Source organism: Ostrea edulis, chromosome 3, assembly GCF_947568905.1.
Source record: "Ostrea edulis chromosome 3, xbOstEdul1.1, whole genome shotgun sequence".
Classification (NCBI taxonomy): Eukaryota; Metazoa; Mollusca; class Bivalvia; order Ostreida; family Ostreidae; genus Ostrea; species Ostrea edulis.
Window position 1 is genome coordinate 32568266 of NC_079166.1, and position 18116 is coordinate 32586381.

An 18116-nucleotide genomic window follows, 5' to 3' on the forward strand; every position below is an offset into this window, starting at 1 on the left:
TGGACGAGTAAGTTACTTGCTGAAAATGCCGAGATGTTTAGTTGTTTTACTTATTTTTTTGCGATGTCGTTGTCTGAAAATATTTCAATACCCACAGTGAACTGTCAGGGGCTGGCAATTCCATCTAAACGTAAAATTGTTATTAATTACTTGAAACAAAAGCGTTTTTCTATTATATGTCTACAAGATACTCATTTTATTTCTGAATGCAGTGGGGATACAGATGTATTTTTAATTCTTATATGTCAAACCCAAGGGGTGTGTGCATCTTGTTCAATAATAACTTTGAGTTTAAAATTCATCGTGTAAAAAGGGATTGTGAAGGTAATTTACTTGCACTTGATATGACAATTGAGGAGAACAAAGTAACTCGTATTAATATATACGGGCCTAATACTGATAACCCTCAATTTTACGAAAATGTACGAAATATTTTCTTGGAATATGACAATGAATATTTTATTCTATGTGGTGACTTTAACCTCACATTAAACCCTTCACTGGATACTTATAACTATTGTGGAATCAATAATCCCAAAGCACGTGCTAAAGTTCTAGAAATCATGGACGATCTACAACTTTTAGATTACTACAGAGTGCTAAATCCACAAAAAAAAAAAAAGCTTATACATGGCGGGAAAAAAATCCCTTAAAACAAAGTCGCCTTGACTACTTTCTTGTATCTGATAGTTTGTCAAATTTGGTTGAAAACTGTACCATAAAGCCAGGATATAGATCTGATCATTCTGTTGTTATTCTTGAATTAAAATTTAATCCCTTTACAAGAGGGCGTGCCCTTTGGAAATTTGATAACAATTTATTAACAGACAAAAAATATTATGAAGGTCAAAGAAACTATTCAATCTGTTACTAGTCAATATTTGGATAACATAGATAATATAAATTTTCAGTGCAAAAACGATATTGATGAAAGTTTATTTCTGGAGGTTTTAATGATGGAAATTAGGGGAATTACTATATCGTACTCAGCATTTAAAAAAAGAGAAAAAGACATCAAAGAAAAGAAACTTTTAGATGAAATTGAAATTTTAGAGTCTGACTCTCCTATTGATTTTAATATTTTAGATGAGAAGAGAGCAGTTCTTGAAAACATTAGAAAAGAAAAGCTACAAGGTCACATGATAAGGTCTCGTGCACGTTGGATAGAGGAAAGGGAAAAACCTTCAAAATACTTTTATAATTTAGAATCCCGAAATTATTTAAATAAAACTATCAAAAAAATTCAGTTAGATACTGGTACAATTTACAAACAGTCAGATATATTAGAAGGTGTCAAGAAATATTATGAAGCCTTATATACTAATAATGATTTTAACTTAATTAATGTCGACCTGGAAAGCATCATCTCAGATTACAATTCTCGTAAGTTAGATACACATGCAACCAAAAAACTGGAGGATGATATTGAAGAAGCAGAGGTTCTTAAAGTATTAAAAAATATGAAAAACAACAAATCCCCGGGTAGCGATGGTTATACAACTGAATTCTTTAAATTTTTTTGGAATGACATTAAATATTATGTTGTTAGAGCTATTAATTGTATATATCATAAGAGGGAACTTCCTATTTCGCAATGACTAGGAATCATTTCATGCTTACTTAAAGGGGATAAACCAAGACAGTTTTTAAAAAACTGGCGACCAATTACACTTTTAAATGTATTATACAAAATTATATCTGGTTGTCTCAGCTTTAGAATTAAACAAGTTTTGGATTATATAATACTGTATCCGATACACAGTCTGGTTTTTTAAAACGTAGATATATAGGGGAGAATACTCGATTTATCTATGATATTATGCCATACACTGAAAGAAATAATATCCCAGGCCTTCTAGTTCTCATTGATTTCGAAAAGGCCTTCGACTCAATGTCATGGTCATTCATATATAAAGTTTTAAAGTATTTTGGTTTTGGGGAAAACTTTATTCAATGGATAAAAATCTTAAACACAAATTTCAGAGCCTCAGTTTTACAGAGTGGCTTTTTATCTGAACAGTTTGATATACAAAGGGGATGTAGGCAGAGTGATCCCATTGCACCTTATTTATTCATCCTATGTGCAGAAATTCTTGCAATATTAATTAAATAAAACCAAAGTATAAAAGTTATATGTATAGAAAACACAGAACACAAAATATCGCAGTATGCAGATGATTCTTCACTAGCCCTTGACGGTTCACCTGAATCGCTTTTTGCAGCTCTAGATACGATAGAATTTTTTCCCAGTTTTTCTGGTCTAAGAATTAATTCTTCTAAAACAAAAATTGTTTGGATTGGTTCAAAGAAATTTTCAGATCAAGTTTTTCACCATACAAGATGGAAATTAGATTGGGGATCAACAACTTTTAATTTATTGGGTATTAATTTTTCAGTTGACCTTACAGAAATTGAAGATATAAATTTCGGAATTCAAATACCAAATATCGTTGCTCTTACTGAACAGTGGAAAAGAAGGATTCTTACTCCCATTGGGCGGGCTACTGTCATTAAAACCTTGCTTATTCCAAAATTGAATCATTTCTTTATATCACTTCCTACTCCAAAGAAAGAAACAATTTCTTATTTATACAAAATTATTTTTGAATTCCTATGGAAATCCAGTGTAGATAAAGTTAAGAGGTCTGTGATACACAAGACTATTTATCGGGTGGTATCAAGATGGTTGATATAAGCAACTTTATTACATCATTGAAATGCTCTTGGATTAAAAGGCTTACTAGGTCCAACTGTCAGAAACCATGGATGAATATTTTTTTTGCCATGTATGGAAATGATATTTTAAAGAAATTATATGACTTTGGAGATAGTTTTATTGTGGAACAATTATGTGTTAAAAGCAATGTTTTTTGGAAGGATGTTTTTAATGCTTGGTTTTTTTTATTTGAAGACTAGTCAAAATCTTCCAAATATTAAAAATAATTTTCATAATATTCCAGTGTTGTACAATTCTAATATTAGAATTGCGGGAAAACCTGTGTTTTATGAGAAATGGTATGAAAAGGGGATTAAAGCTGTTCAAGATTTTTTTGATACTGATTGTAACTTCCATACCATAGAACATTTTCAGTGTTTATACAATCTTCAAGAAGTATGTGTAATGAAATACAATAGCATTATTACTGCAATTTCAAAATATTTAAAATGTCTGTCAATTGATAGACACTCAAGCAAACAAAATGTTAATCCATGTATGCCTATATTTTTTGAACCAGTTTTATTACATGAAAGATGTTCTAATATTATTTACAATATTTGAAATGCAAAAGAAGATATCCCAACTTCTATGGGCAAGTGGAAAACTGAACTATCTTCATATGGGGTAGATGATATTTCAGTGCAAGATGTGTTTAAAATTTGTTTCAAAACATCTAGTGATTCTTCTGTTCAGTGGCTACAGTTTAGAATTTTACATAGAATTCTTCTTGTTGGTTATTATTTGAAACCATTAGTGTTAAAACAAATGATCTCTGTAGATTTTGTACAAGTAATATTGAAACAATAACACATATTTTTACTTCGTGTAATAAGACCCAAACATTGTGGAGTGAGTTCAGTCTTCATATATATAGTAAAATTTCAGAAAGAATTGGTTTTAATGTGTCAAATATAATATTTGGTGAAATTCCACTGTCTTTAAATAATAAAGCTATAAACTTTATAATTCTATATGCTAAACAATACATATTTATCTGTTTAATGCAGAATAAAGAACCAAATCTTGTTGGATTACTATGTCACTTAAAGTTTAAATATCATGTAGAGAAATATACTGCAATTCAAACATTTAAAATACATAACTTTGATAAAATATGGATGAAGTGGGAAAATATTTTTGCAATTGATTAATTATTACTACATGTACTTGTCATTATTTATAGTACATGTATTATTGTTATTATTATTACTTTCACTATTGTACAGCAAGTAACCTAAACCACAGGGAGATTGAAGCATGTATGCATGTATGAAAGGTATGTTTGTGTAAGTGTCTGATGTATTGTATGTGACCAAAAAAATAAATAAATTATAAAAAAAAAAAAAAAAAAAAGGATCCTCTGTGTCATTGGTGTCGCTGTCTGTCTTATCCTCTTTAGACTTCTTTTGGTTCAAGGTTTCTAGTGGACCTGCTTATATGGGTTTTCTATTACTAGTCGGTTAAAGTGCTACAAAGGTCATATGTTTATTTGGTTATCTGTAAATAGTCAGACTATAAATCAAATTTACTTACTTACTAATCTACTTACCGTTGGGTTTGTTAGACCTTCCTGTGGTTACCACCCATTTGCAAGGCATACTTGTGCAGCTTTCCTGGGGTTTGGCATGACTCAATGCAAAAAATAAGCTTCCAATATGACTACAGCTCTGCCCCAGCCTGATTTGAAAATACACATATGCTAGATTTGAGATGATATACATTTGTTCCAATATTTAAGAAAAAATCGAACAAGTAAAAAAATTGTTTATAGTAAGTCTGAAAATGCTTACCCCACAGACATTATGTATACTTGTCCCTGGCTGTCCATTTCGAGAGATGCAAATGTACACCTGGTAGTGATGTTTCTTCACTGAAGCCTGACACTTAGCTCTGATGTACAGTATTGAGGAACTTATCTAAAAATCAAATAAAGAGTATTTGAAAGACCCCAGTTTACAACTCCTACAGTTTTATGATAACACAATTTGACAATTGTAATAATTTATATGCATATGAACACAAGTACATATGATCATCACTAAAAATAACTAGAAATACTTCAGTACTACACCAAAAATATTCACTTGTCATCTTCATTTTAAAACTGTCTTTAATACCATGACTACATAGCTCTTTCATTACAAATATGTACATGTATTTTAAAACATGTAAAATACATGTTTAAAGATGTTAATCAGCGTTTATACTGTGAAACCTTTTTCTAGAAATACAAATTTATACAATGATATTATTTTATCCCTTACCTGTGACACCTTAATATCTTGGACGTCACCAGCTTCGAAATGCTTAACAGCTCTGTCTAGGCCCTTGACATTTTTTACTGTACCCCCATATGGTGAAGGTCTTTCGATTAAAAAACTGTAAATATCACCGAATGTTATTTTCGAAATGTAACAGTGGTCTGGAGAGTCATAAACTACTGCGTTGAAAGGTGGTAAACTGTCCTGAAAGGGTAATGTCAACGATCCTACAGCCGAATCTTGCTGCACGATCGGTGTTAAAACAGATGCTGACGTCTGGTATATTAACAATTTCTGTATGAGATCTTCTTTTTTCTTCTTACTGACATCAATACTATACTCTGTAGCAAGCTTTCGCAATGAATTTACTTTTAACTTGTTTAAAGTCTCCCGCTTTGACATAGTTGTTATCAGGTCACCAATGTAAACAATGTACTTTGCCGTCCGGAAGCGTTTGTGCGCATGTGCGAGATTTATCGTGAAAAGGCTTATTAAGTTTTAAGGGGGAGAGGATCTTGATGAAAACTAAGTGAATTAAATGTTGTTGTCTTTTTCTTTTTTATCAAACATTAAACGTTTGATCTTGCCCTTAATGGGGGTTTTTTTTTTCAATTGTTGATGTGCCGATACCCATTATTGTTGAGAACCCAAATATTTCATCATTACCGATATTTATAAAACGTCCAACATTTCATAAATAGTGTGTGCTTTTTTTTTCCAAATCAAAATTATTGTCGTAATGATAGTGAATTATCCATGATATTTACTAAATAATATGGAAATATGACTACCATAAATCACAGAAGTAGGTCTATAAGAAGGGTTGGTCTGCGCAAAGGCTTTCATTATAATCAAATGAAAATTTGAGCATATTTCTATCATCGTAAAATGAAGTTAGATGGATGAACAGTTTACTTCAAAGGTATGGCATGAAAAACTTTAGCTTGCTTTGTGATTTGATGATTAACTTCGATGAAACAATATCATTTTCATATTCTATTCATTCATCTAATTCTGGGTCTTGTCGGGCATACTAAGCTAAAGAAATATAGACAAACTTAAAGAGAAAAAGAAAAACGAGAGCGGTAGAGGAAGAAAAAGAAAAGAACATCCCGAGTTAAATACGTTATACATCTTATAATTACACTGTTTATCATTTCATATTTTAAAAATTGAACCCTAATGTTGATTTAAAATTGACCCGTTGTTGGTAAATGATGCAAAAATCAAGAAAAAAATCACTGTATATTCAGCCTCCTATATAGGAAAAATAATCATCAAAAATCAGTTTGCTAAATTGATGACAAATACGGCAGTCAGAAATGTTCTATGCTACCTGTCCCAACACCCTGCACGGAATTTTCTAAAAAAAAAAAAAAAAAAAAAAAAAAAATATCCGCAATCCGCAAACGTAACCAAATCCGCGTGTTTTTCCACATGTGTGTAAACAGCCTGAGTGCACTCCAAGAAGTAGTATCAGTTACCAACATCAAATAGTTCCTTAGTAAACTACAATTACCTAGAATTTCCTAATCGGGATGCAAAAATTGAGAGAAAAGAATAAAAGGAAATCAATCTAATTAAAATTAGATCTTCCATCCGTTCCCCGGTTTTCGATATGTTGCGTCCATCTATAACCGGGGAGCGGATGGAAGATCTAATTCTAATTAGATTTGAAAAGCAAATGAGAAAATCGCGCATGTGAGAAAAATTCTTTTAAATATGTGAAACTAAAATATACTGAGTTCATCTTGATTTTGATCGGACAATTACATGTACCATTGTGATTCCTTAATATCCGCGGTATCACAAAGGGGAATTACACATTCTTTCTATTTTTTATTAAAAGAATTCAACTTGTTAAATATACAAACGACATTTAAGGGAAACAGACATTATTTTAATTCCAGTCACTTTCCATATAATGTATTTTTCACATGGGTAAAAGGGTATGACAAAATTTGTAAATATCGATCAAATATGGAAGACCCGTGCAGCGTACACCAAGCGCAAAATATATTTTAAAAAGAATTCATGAAAATTTAAAAAAAAAAAACCAACTGTTGACCATATGCATAGGTAATAGCTCACATTGATTCTCTTTGTGCCAAAGTTCGCACATTTTCGGCAATAATTGGTAATGATAGGTTACAAAAACATGGTCTAGCCTAGTTCTTAATTCCACGGTCAATACCAAACACATTTATCTTTTATTTTGTAGATTTCTTTCTATTCCGCTGTTTTTTGTTAGAAACAACGCTATATTTAACTCACGCTTACAAGAAAACGACAAGAGACATAGGGAAAAATCAATGTGTTCTGACAATGGCATATTGTGGACATCTTATGTGTTTAATTTGATCAAATTTGTAGACAGGGCTGATTTTGCTTCCTAACGTACCTAGCTCTTTAGGCCTATGCTCGGCTCTTATGACCATTGAACGGGAGGGATCTTTATCGTGCCACACCTGTTGTGACACGGAACTTCGGTTTTAGAGGTCTCATCCGAAGGATCGCCCCATTTAGTCGCCTTACACAACAAGGGGATACTGAGGACCTATTCGAACTCGGATCCTCACGGAACTCCATACAAAATAGGATAGTGGAATCTGGTAATGGTTACTTTACACTTGAAAGTTTTATTTTCATCAAAAAATATGTAGTATCCTGGACATATAAAACCAAGGGATGTACTCGCATTTTCAAGTTGCGACTCAACATACTCGGCTGCTTTTCTGTTGGATGTTGTCGGCCATGCGGATTGTTGTTTTTGTGTATTTTTGGGTTAGCTTGGAGTTTTCCTGATGTTAGTAGATAATGTATACCTTAATTCAGGCGAAATGCATCTTTTTTTTTTACACATTTCATTAACAATTTCTTTTATTTTGTTGTTTTGTTGATAGGTTTTATGAAAATTATTGAATATCAACAACACGTTTATTTCGTCAGCTTTGTATGTTACATGTATGTCAACAATTTTTTTTTTATCTGACAGATTGCTTTTATACTGGTGTACTTGCATTATGATAGAACTTTGCCATTTATAGTTTTACCTATCTACCTATTAAATTTCAGGGAGTTTTTATCTGCCATACCTATATTCGTCATGGTTGGGTAAACTGAGACATTTTTGTTACTCTCCCTGTCGACTACTCTTGATTCTCAATGTTGTCCATGCCAATTATGGTAAGAATTAATAACTAAATAACTGTATCCCATTTCCATCCACAATGACCGTGTAGCGTGTGACAGCGTGGCGAGAATTCCATCGTCATCGACAGCAAGTTTTTGACTTGCCTAGATGGTCGAGCGATCTAGCGCGCTGGTTACATGCTGCTAGGAGGTCTTGAGTTCAACCCCGGGTAGGGGCAGAAGTGAGTATCCAAATGAAGTAAAAAATTTTGTGCTTTATATTAAATATTTCTTCACTTAGGGCAGTTATGTTCATTTAAGAGTTCATTGGCATTCTGTGATTTAGATATATATATATATATATATATATATATATATATATATAGTTTGTAAAAAAGAATTCGGTATTTGATACAGTAAATACATCCAATAATAAAAGTCAAGAAACACAAAACTCGAATAACATTTCACTGTTAGCGCTTTCGGCTTTAATGCTTCTTCAGACAGTTATAAAATGTATTTTATTTATTTATGATATATTTATATTTATATATTTATTTTAAAATATATTTTATAACTGTCTGAAGAAGCATTAAAGCCGAAAGCGCTAACAGTGAAATGTTATTCGAGTTTTGTGTTTCTTGACTTTTATTATTATTATTATATATATATATATATATATATATATATATATATATATACATATATATTGGGATAAATCTCCGATATAATCTTCTAGAGTGCTCGACGTGGCCTCACGGAGCTACATAAATTGACGATCAGATGGAGTTCAATCACATAACATTTATTTCTCTACAGGCTGTTTCGTGAGGGGGTGGTTTCCCCTCACTCGTCGGGAGAAAAATGACATCTAACGAAAAACATCCGCGTGGCTGAGAATATGTTACACAGAAACATACTGGATAGTTGCTAAGCATGATTACACACAGGATTGAGTAAATAGAAATTTATGGGAATGACGGCAAGTGCTGACAAGTTCTGAACGCTTATTCAATGAAGATTTTTCGGGATGACATATTATAAAGAATTTCTCTAGAATACAAAGGTTGCACTTTTTTGAAATGTTTGAGTATGATGATGTTTTTCCTAAAATTTCCCACTTGATTTTGTAGTCAATATTTTTGTCTTTCAATGTCCATATGAATTTGCTGAGCTCGGTGGTATTCTTTTTCGTGGAATTACGGAATGAATGAGTGTGGTTGGCGTATCTTAATTTGAACTCGGTGTCTGCTAGTCCCACGTAGCTCTCTTCTTGTCCATTTTCGGCTCTGACTCTAGCTAAATACACAATTCCGTGGGCGCGACATTCACCGTTGAGCGGGCATTGGTCTTTGTTTCGGCAATTACACCTGTTACATGTATCTCCGGTCTGGCGCACTTGTTTGATTGAAGCGTTATGCGAGTCAATTACATTTTGCATGGATGGCATACAACTGTATGATATTTTAATAGTGTTTCTGTTGATAATCGGGCGTAGAACATGGCCTATCGGGAAACACTCATCTATAATTTTGAGAAACTGTTTACCCAAGTTTGTTTTTACTTTACTATCATATGGGGGGTTAAACCATGTGATGTTACGGGAACGATTTCTTCTGCTGTTCTGTTTAGTTTTGGCTGATTCGTCGTATGTTAGCTTGTATTTATAGCCGCTTTCATCAAGTGCTTTTTGGTATATGCCGGCGGCTTTGACGAATTCCTCTTTGTCCGATGAAATTGATGACAATCGGTGATTGATGCCTGATGGTATCAGTATACCTGACAAGAGTTCATCTTCATTCATCTGTTTTGATATCGTGGACTTTTATCCCAGCATATCTGAGCAATTACTCCACAATGCTCTCAGTTACGCATCGAAGTTCCATCATATTTCCGATGCGGATAGTCACATCATTATGCACACAAAGAAGTCGTTATTACTATGTCAAAACGAACCGTGGGTCAAGAAAGAAGCCAAAGAAAATCTATTCGATATTACCATGGGCTCATACGATGGCGCTGAGTGTTGTGAATTAGTCGGCATCTACCTGCTGTCAGTGATCAAAGCCGAGTTCGGTAGTCTATTAAACGTAGGACTATACAGAGACGACGGACTAGGCGTTACGAAATGCAGCGCACGAGTCACAGAGAAGATAAAACAACGTCTGTGCAAGATATTTGAGGATCATGGTCTCCGTATCACTATAGATGCCAACAAGAAGGTGGTCAACTATTTGGACGTAACGTTGAACTTACATACAAGTAAACATTCCCCGTATTTGAAACCCGGCAACATTCCGCGTTACGTACACTCTGGCAGTAACCACCCGCCTTCCATACTTAAAGCTATACCATCAGGCATCAATCACCGATTGTCATCAATTTCATCGGACAAAGAGGAATTCGTCAAAGCCGCCGGCATATACCAAAAAGCACTTGATGAAAGCGGCTATAAATACAAGCTAACATACGACGAATCAGCCAAAACTAAACAGAACAGCAGAAGAAATCGTTCCCGTAACATCACATGGTTTAACCCCCCCATATGATAGTAACGTAAAAACAAACTTGGGTAAACAGTTTCTCAAAATTATAGATGAGTGTTTCCCGATAGGCCATGTTCTACGCCCGATTATCAACAGAAACACTATTAAAATACCATACAGTTGTATGCCATCCATGCAAAATGTAATTGACTCGCATAACGCTTCAATCAAACAAGTGCGCCAGACCGGAGATACATGTAACAGGTGTAATTGCCGAAACAAAGACCAATGCCCGCTCAACGGTGAATGTCGCGCCCACGGAATTGTGTATTTAGCTAGAGTCAGAGCCGATAATGGACAAGAAGAGAGCTACGTGGGACTAGCAGACACCGAGTTCAAATTAAGATACGCCAACCACACTCATTCATTCCGTAATTCCACGAAAAAGAATACCACCGAGCTCAGCAAATTCATATGGACATTGAAAGACAAAAATATTGACTACAAAATCAAGTGGGAAATTTTAGGAAAAACATCATCATACTCAAACATTTCAAAAAAGTGCAACCTTTGTATTCTAGAGAAATTCTTTATAATATGTCATCCCGAAAAATCTTCATTGAATAAGCGTTCAGAACTTGTCAGCACTTGCCGTCATTCCCATAAATTTCTATTTACTCAATCCTGTGTGTAATCATGCTTAGCAACTATCCAGTATGTTTCTGTGTAACATATTCTCAGCCACGCGGATGTTTTTCGTTAGATGTCATTTTTCTCCCGACGAGTGAGGGGAAACCATCCCCTCACGAAACAGCCTGTAGAGAAATAAATGTTATGTGATTGAACTCCATCTGATCGTCAATTTATATATATACATATATATATATCCAGATCATTTTTTTCAGACTTATGTTCATTTAACTAAATAACTCGATATTTAAACACACACACACACACACACACACACACACACACACACACACACACATGTATATATATATATATATATTTAAAAAATATGAAAAGAAAACACAGAAATCCTCCGTAAAGCTTTAGCGCTTTCATTACATCTTCAGAAGCTTTACAAAAATGTATACATAGCAGTATCATAGTAACAGTGATTATGACGTCAAAGTAAGCGGAACGTTAAATGTCTATATTGGGTCAAATGCTGTCTGACGTGTTTCATACCGATTGTTAAGCCGTTCTTGGCACACTGATTTTGACTGCGGATAACTCCGTTTATCTGATCAGGATATGGGCTCACGGTGGGTGTGACCGGTCAACAGGGGATGCTTACTCCTCCTAGGCACCTGATCTCACCTCTGGTGTGTCCAGGGGTCCGTGTTTGCCCAACTATCTATTTTGTATTACTTGTAGGAGTTATGAGATTGATCACTGTTCGTTATCTTCACCTTGCATTGTGACGTCATGGATAATGTACAACAATGATCTGGAAAAAGTACGGGAAAATCATAGGCAATTATAAAAGACTATAAGTTTTGGCTTTAGAATACGAATGCAATGTTTTTCTTTTTCCCGTCTCTGAATAGCACTGGCACATCTGAGTTTATAAAAGGGGAAAATGTTAAATCGTTTTTTAACTGGATTTGTCTGTATTCAGGTGTACTGATGTGCTGCTTATGTACACGTACACGGGTACGGACCCGCACGGAGAGTGTTGCCAGTTTCACCAATGTAACATTCCTTGCATCCAGGACATGCGATGGCGTATATGACATCCTTTGTATCGCATGACATGTTAGCATTAACTTTAAATTCTCGTCCGTTAAAATTATAACTGGTCCCTTCTGTAATGTAGTCACATGTACCGCATCGAGGGTCCGTACACTTTGACACTGTATAAGTACGGTCATCTAATTGGGAGGAACAAAGTATTCTGTTAAGAGTTTTGGGCTGGCGTTTACTGCTAATAAAACGACAGTTCTTGTATAAGCCTTTTGTTTGTTCATCTTCCCTAAGTAGCCTGTTTAATTCATAAACAATTGAATTGATGTTTTGATTTCTCGGATTATAAGTATGTACAAATGGTATTGTTTCTCCGTTATTAGCACATCGTGTGTTTGAAAGTAGCTGTATCCTATCGCACTCCTTAGCCTTCATTATTTCATCGTCTACAAGTTGTTCTGGGTATTTTTGGCTTAATAAATACAATTTTAATTCCTCCAAGCGGATATCCCTCGTATCGATAATGCTGACAATGGTACAAATCCTTCTTGCGAAATTATATGGTATAGCTGTTTTAGTATGGTGGGGATGGAACGATCCGAAATGCAGGTATTGGTGTGTATCTGTGGGCTTATAATAAATATCCGTATTTAAGCTGGTATTTTCTTTTAATATAAGAACGTCAAGAAATGGCATTTGCGTTTCATCTGTTTAGTAGATCGTAAAACTCCGATAACTTATCGACATCATCATCCCACAAGATAAAACAATCATCTAAATATCTCTTCCATTTAGACTGTATATTATTTGCAAATTGTATTTATTAAGCCAAAAATACCCAGAACAACTTGTAGACGATGGAATAATGAAGGCTAAGGAGTGCGATAGGATACAGCTACTTTCTAACACACAATGTGCTAATGACGTAGAAATAATACCATTTGTACATACTTATAATCCGAGAAATCAAAACATCAATTCAATTGCTTATGAATTAAACAGGCTACTTAGGGAAGATGAACAAACAAAAGGCTTATACAAGAACTGTCGTTTTATTAGCAGTAAACGCCAGCCCAAAACTCTTAACAGAATATTTTGTTCCTCCCAATTAGATGACCGTACTTATACAGTATCAAAGTGTACGGACCCTCGATGCGGTACATGTGACTACATTACAGAAGGGACCAGTTATAATTTTAACGGACGAGAATTTAAAGTTAATGCTAACATGTCATGCGATACAAAGGATGTCATATACGCCATCGCATGTCCTGGATGCAAGAAATATTACATTGGTGAAACTGGCAACACTCTCCGTGCGGGTCTGTGCCCGTGTACGTTTACATAAGCAGAACATCAGTACACCTGAATACAGACAAATCCAGTTAAAAAACGATTTAACATTTTCCCATTTTACAAACTCAGATGTGCCAGTGCTATTCAGAGACGGGAAAAAGAAAAACATTGCATTGGTATTCTAAAACCAAAACTTATAGTCTTTTATAATTGCCTATGATTTTCCCGTACTTTTTCCAGATCATTGTTGTACATTATCCATGACGTCACAATATAGACATTTAACGTTCCGCTTACTTTGACGTCATAATCACTGTTCCTATGATACTGCTATGTGTACATTTTTGTAAAGCCTCTGAAGATGTAATGAAAGCGCTAAAGCTTTACGGAGGATTTCTGTGTTTTCTTTTCATATTTTTTTTTATATTAGTATCCGATTACTGAGACTCGATTTCAATTTTGGATATATATATATATATATATATATATATATATATATAGGTTATAGGTTATAGACTTTGTATTGGAAAATATGACCACCGAGTTTTTTGGCGCGTAGACGGACCGAGCTTGCGAGGTCCGTCCGCGACGAAAAACGAGGTCGTCATATTTCCCATACAAAGTCTATAACCTTTTTATTATATACTTTCAATTTCATTTAGAAAGTAACAATAATCTTATTTTTAACAATAAATTTATCGGTTTAACTGAGTAAAAGATGAAAAACACGAAAAATTTGAAAATTAACGGCGTAGAAATTTGATTGTGACGTAATGTTTGCGGGCCGGAATGTTTCCGGGCATATATCGTGTGATATATGCCCGCAAACTTTTAAAGAAAAAAGAAGAGATGAAATTGAAAGTATATAATAAATATATATATTCTCTATGGTTTGCGATTAATCATGTTTCTTTTTCAGTAAATGTTGCTTTACACAAACCTACATCGCAATGGACAACATTTCCTTTATTTGATACTGGTTCTCACAAAGCTGTGGATGGATTGAAATCAGATTTAAGTAGTGGAGGAAGCCAATGTGCAATCTCAGGCAACGGCCAAACATATGCTGAATGGCTTGTTGATCTGGTGGACTTAACCGACATTCATCATATAATTATAACATACAGGACAGATAATGTTCCATGGGGTAATGCACAGGTCCTCTGAACATCTCTGTACCGTTGATATTTATACCCCTCCCCCACCGCATTGCGGAAGGAGGCATGGAAATACCGTCCGTGCGTCTGTCTGTCCGTCCCACTTGACTTTGTGGACGCAACTCCTCTAAAACCTTGCGTCGCCATTTTCATTCATGAAATTGGACTTTTTTGAATTTATACATGCTACACTATTGGAACATGTTGTGGACCCAACTCCGAAACCGCTCAACAGATTTTGTTCAAATGTTATAGGATTGTTAACTTAGTCACCATATGTAGTTGATCATATTGCGACCTCATTTTGATTCGACAAATTTTACAGGAGTTATGGGACTTTTGTGATTCAACTTTTTTGCGGCGGTGGGGGACATGGCTACGCGTAGCAGTCTTGTAATAGAGACAGCTTGAAACTAATTTATTCTTCACCAAAACTGATACCCTGTAATAAGAGTTGGTAGCCTTTTCCTATTATATATATCAGGGTACCCAGATGTTCAGAGGACCTGTGAGATAATGTTTAAAAATATCAACTTTGATCAATGTTAAGAATTTCAGAACAATTTGCAAATATTTTATACACTGTAAATCCTCGGGATAGTGTGTTAGATATTGTTCAGATAGACAAGATACTTTATGTTTATAAGTATATTTTTGAGGTGATGATGATGATGTCAACATTTTCAAAGGAATTGAGCTAAAATGAAAGGAGAACTAAGGGAGTTACACATAATGAATTTTGATTCAGGGTTATCTGTTTATCATTATCTTTTCTTTTACACGTATTGCTAAATTATTCGGCGTGTTGATTTACTTAAACTCAAATAATTGAAGATATCTTTAATTATTTAATAATCTCGTCAAAGTATTTGATGCGCGCAACAATTCAATTAAAGATATATTCAGATAATTAATGATATCTTCAATTCTGAATTATTGCGCGCATTAATTGAATTGAAGATAGCATTACTCATACAGCTGAATTTATGCGCGCTATAATTCACCCCTACTAACGTGTTCGGAACATATTCTTTATCGGTGTTAAGTAGAGCGTAAAATCAAAGACTATCGAATGAAATATAATCTCGCTGCTCCGAGACTCCAACGCGAGCTACCTGAGACCCGGTGAATTTTCTACCGGATATGGATGTGCTTTAAGGAATTCCAGTGTTAATGTAAGTATCAATTAGAAATTATGGTATATTGTGCTTTATTTGTTTTTGCAATATATAGATCTACGTATCAATGCATTATTTTCCTAATGCCATCAGCTAATAAAGCTTAAATAAGAAATGGTAAGAAAGAGTTATCGTCCTTAGATTTGGACCTAGGCCAACTTTGAAAGAACTCTTGATTATCGTGAAAAAAATATTGAGAGGACATCTTTCTATTTCAAAGTGCCATAATTAAATTTTAATGTTCCATAAGGATTGTGTTCAATTTATCAAACACTGAAATGTTGGATACAATTTACCATTTCCACGCAGAAAATATTATAGTCTGTTTCATGTTTGAGGTATATATGTATCTGTGAATGTGCATGTTACAAGCAAAGAAAGGTGCATTGCAAGTATCTTAAAACTTCTAAACTTAATATTTCGTTGGTGGAAACATAATCATTTTCCTAATTCAGCAGTATAGATAAAGTGAATCTATTTTATGAAGAAAGTAAATTTTATTGATTGTCTATAGTGGTGACCAGGGGATGTATACTACCCATTCATAATTTTTTGATATGTAAAGATTTTGATAATTAAACTCATTGATGCATGCAGCACACCTAAGAGAATTAGAATGAATGAAAGGTATATGACATGTATTTGTATGATTATCATTTGGTATATATTTAAATGAAAAATTCCAACTTTTCGTTATATGATATGATTTAATAATGATAATAATACCATATTTATATAGCACCCTTTTCATACACTACATGTATGTACGCTCAAAGGTGACCAATTATGGTTTGTTTTTAAGTGGAGGGAAAGCAACAATAAATGGAAATTAGAACATGACTAGATGTATACATGTATATATATATATATATATATATATATATATATATATATATATATATATATATATAGTAACCATTGCCAAAGTATATAATGTACCAGTGATAATTTTAAAAGTTGATCACAAAACTGCAAGGGACATCAGGGGACAGTGCATTATATTTAACAGGATCCTCCCTGTATCTAATGCAGGATTGTAATTGTCATTTATAACATGTATATTAAATCTGGTAAAAAAAAAAGATATGCATATTAGACACCATTGGACAATGCATTAATTAAAAGAATTTTATCAGATTATGCATCAATCTCCTTATATGTAGCAAAATATCGCAGTCTTTGATTTATATATAATCATAGTAGAAAACATTTAAAATTCCTGAGTGGTGCAGGTCTCGTACTCCCTTACAGATTGACAGTTTATAGCTCTGAGTTTCTGTAACCACACACATGTATTACTAATGTTTATTTATGCAAGCATTTATAATATATATTTAAGAAATAAGATATAAGTTTTGAATGTTGTTGGGATATGACATGAAGTTGGTCACGTGATCAAATCCTATAACGCCCGAAGGACGTTATAGTAGATTTGATCACGTACCAACTTCATGTCATATCCCAATGACATTCAAAAATTATATTTTCTTTCTTATATTTATATTTTCTAGTTTGATTTGTGTTCTTACCGAGCTTCCATGATTATGTAGCAGATGACCAAAATAACGATCGTAGAACACAGAATATAGTTCGTAAGAGTTTTAGCGAATAAAAAATTAGGAACAATATCAAAGAGAATATAAGATATAGATATTTAATTGAAAATGTTAAAAGAAGACGAAACATGTGTAAAAATAAAGGTAATTTAGAGCGCAAAGTTAACTGAAATGACAAGAAGAGCGGAGTAAACTACATCCGTGGTGTGATTTGGTCGCGATCAGCGATGGAGAAACTGGCGTCGGTCTAGCTTACTAAGTTGAAAACGCAATTGTTGATCACAGATTTCGACAGAAATTCAAAGGATCTGAGAGAATTGATGGTGGATATGATGGGCCAAGTTAATGTTAAGCTCTTAGTCAGGTTTTTGGAAAGAAACAACGGTATGTTCATCGTTAGGACTCGCGGTTGTAGCCATGCAGGAGACGATTCAAGACAGTAGGACAGATTTAGACCAAGTGCAGGTAGGTTGCGTCTTTTATTTACCTTCAGTGTGTGTAAAATAAAAAAAAAAACGAACTGACGGAGTTTTTGTTCACTTGAGAGATTTCTGTTGTAGGATTTTAATGAAGACTCGCACCGGTACCCTGACATGAACATGCAAATATTTTGAGCCTCGAAACCAGCCTCGCTTATAATCA

General features: G+C 34.0%; 1 protein-coding gene across 1 annotated transcript in view; it reads left to right on the forward strand.

Moving 5' to 3' along the window:
* The window catches only part of LOC125677176 (multiple epidermal growth factor-like domains protein 10), a 191034-nt gene that overhangs the window by 18649 nt on the left and 154269 nt on the right, over positions 1 to 18116 (forward strand). The window contains exons 2-3 of the mRNA XM_056160467.1: positions 8056 to 8166; positions 14503 to 14730. Coding sequence (XP_056016442.1) covers positions 8056 to 8166; positions 14503 to 14730 — 339 coding nt within the window. The remainder of the gene's footprint in view (positions 1 to 8055; positions 8167 to 14502; positions 14731 to 18116) is intronic.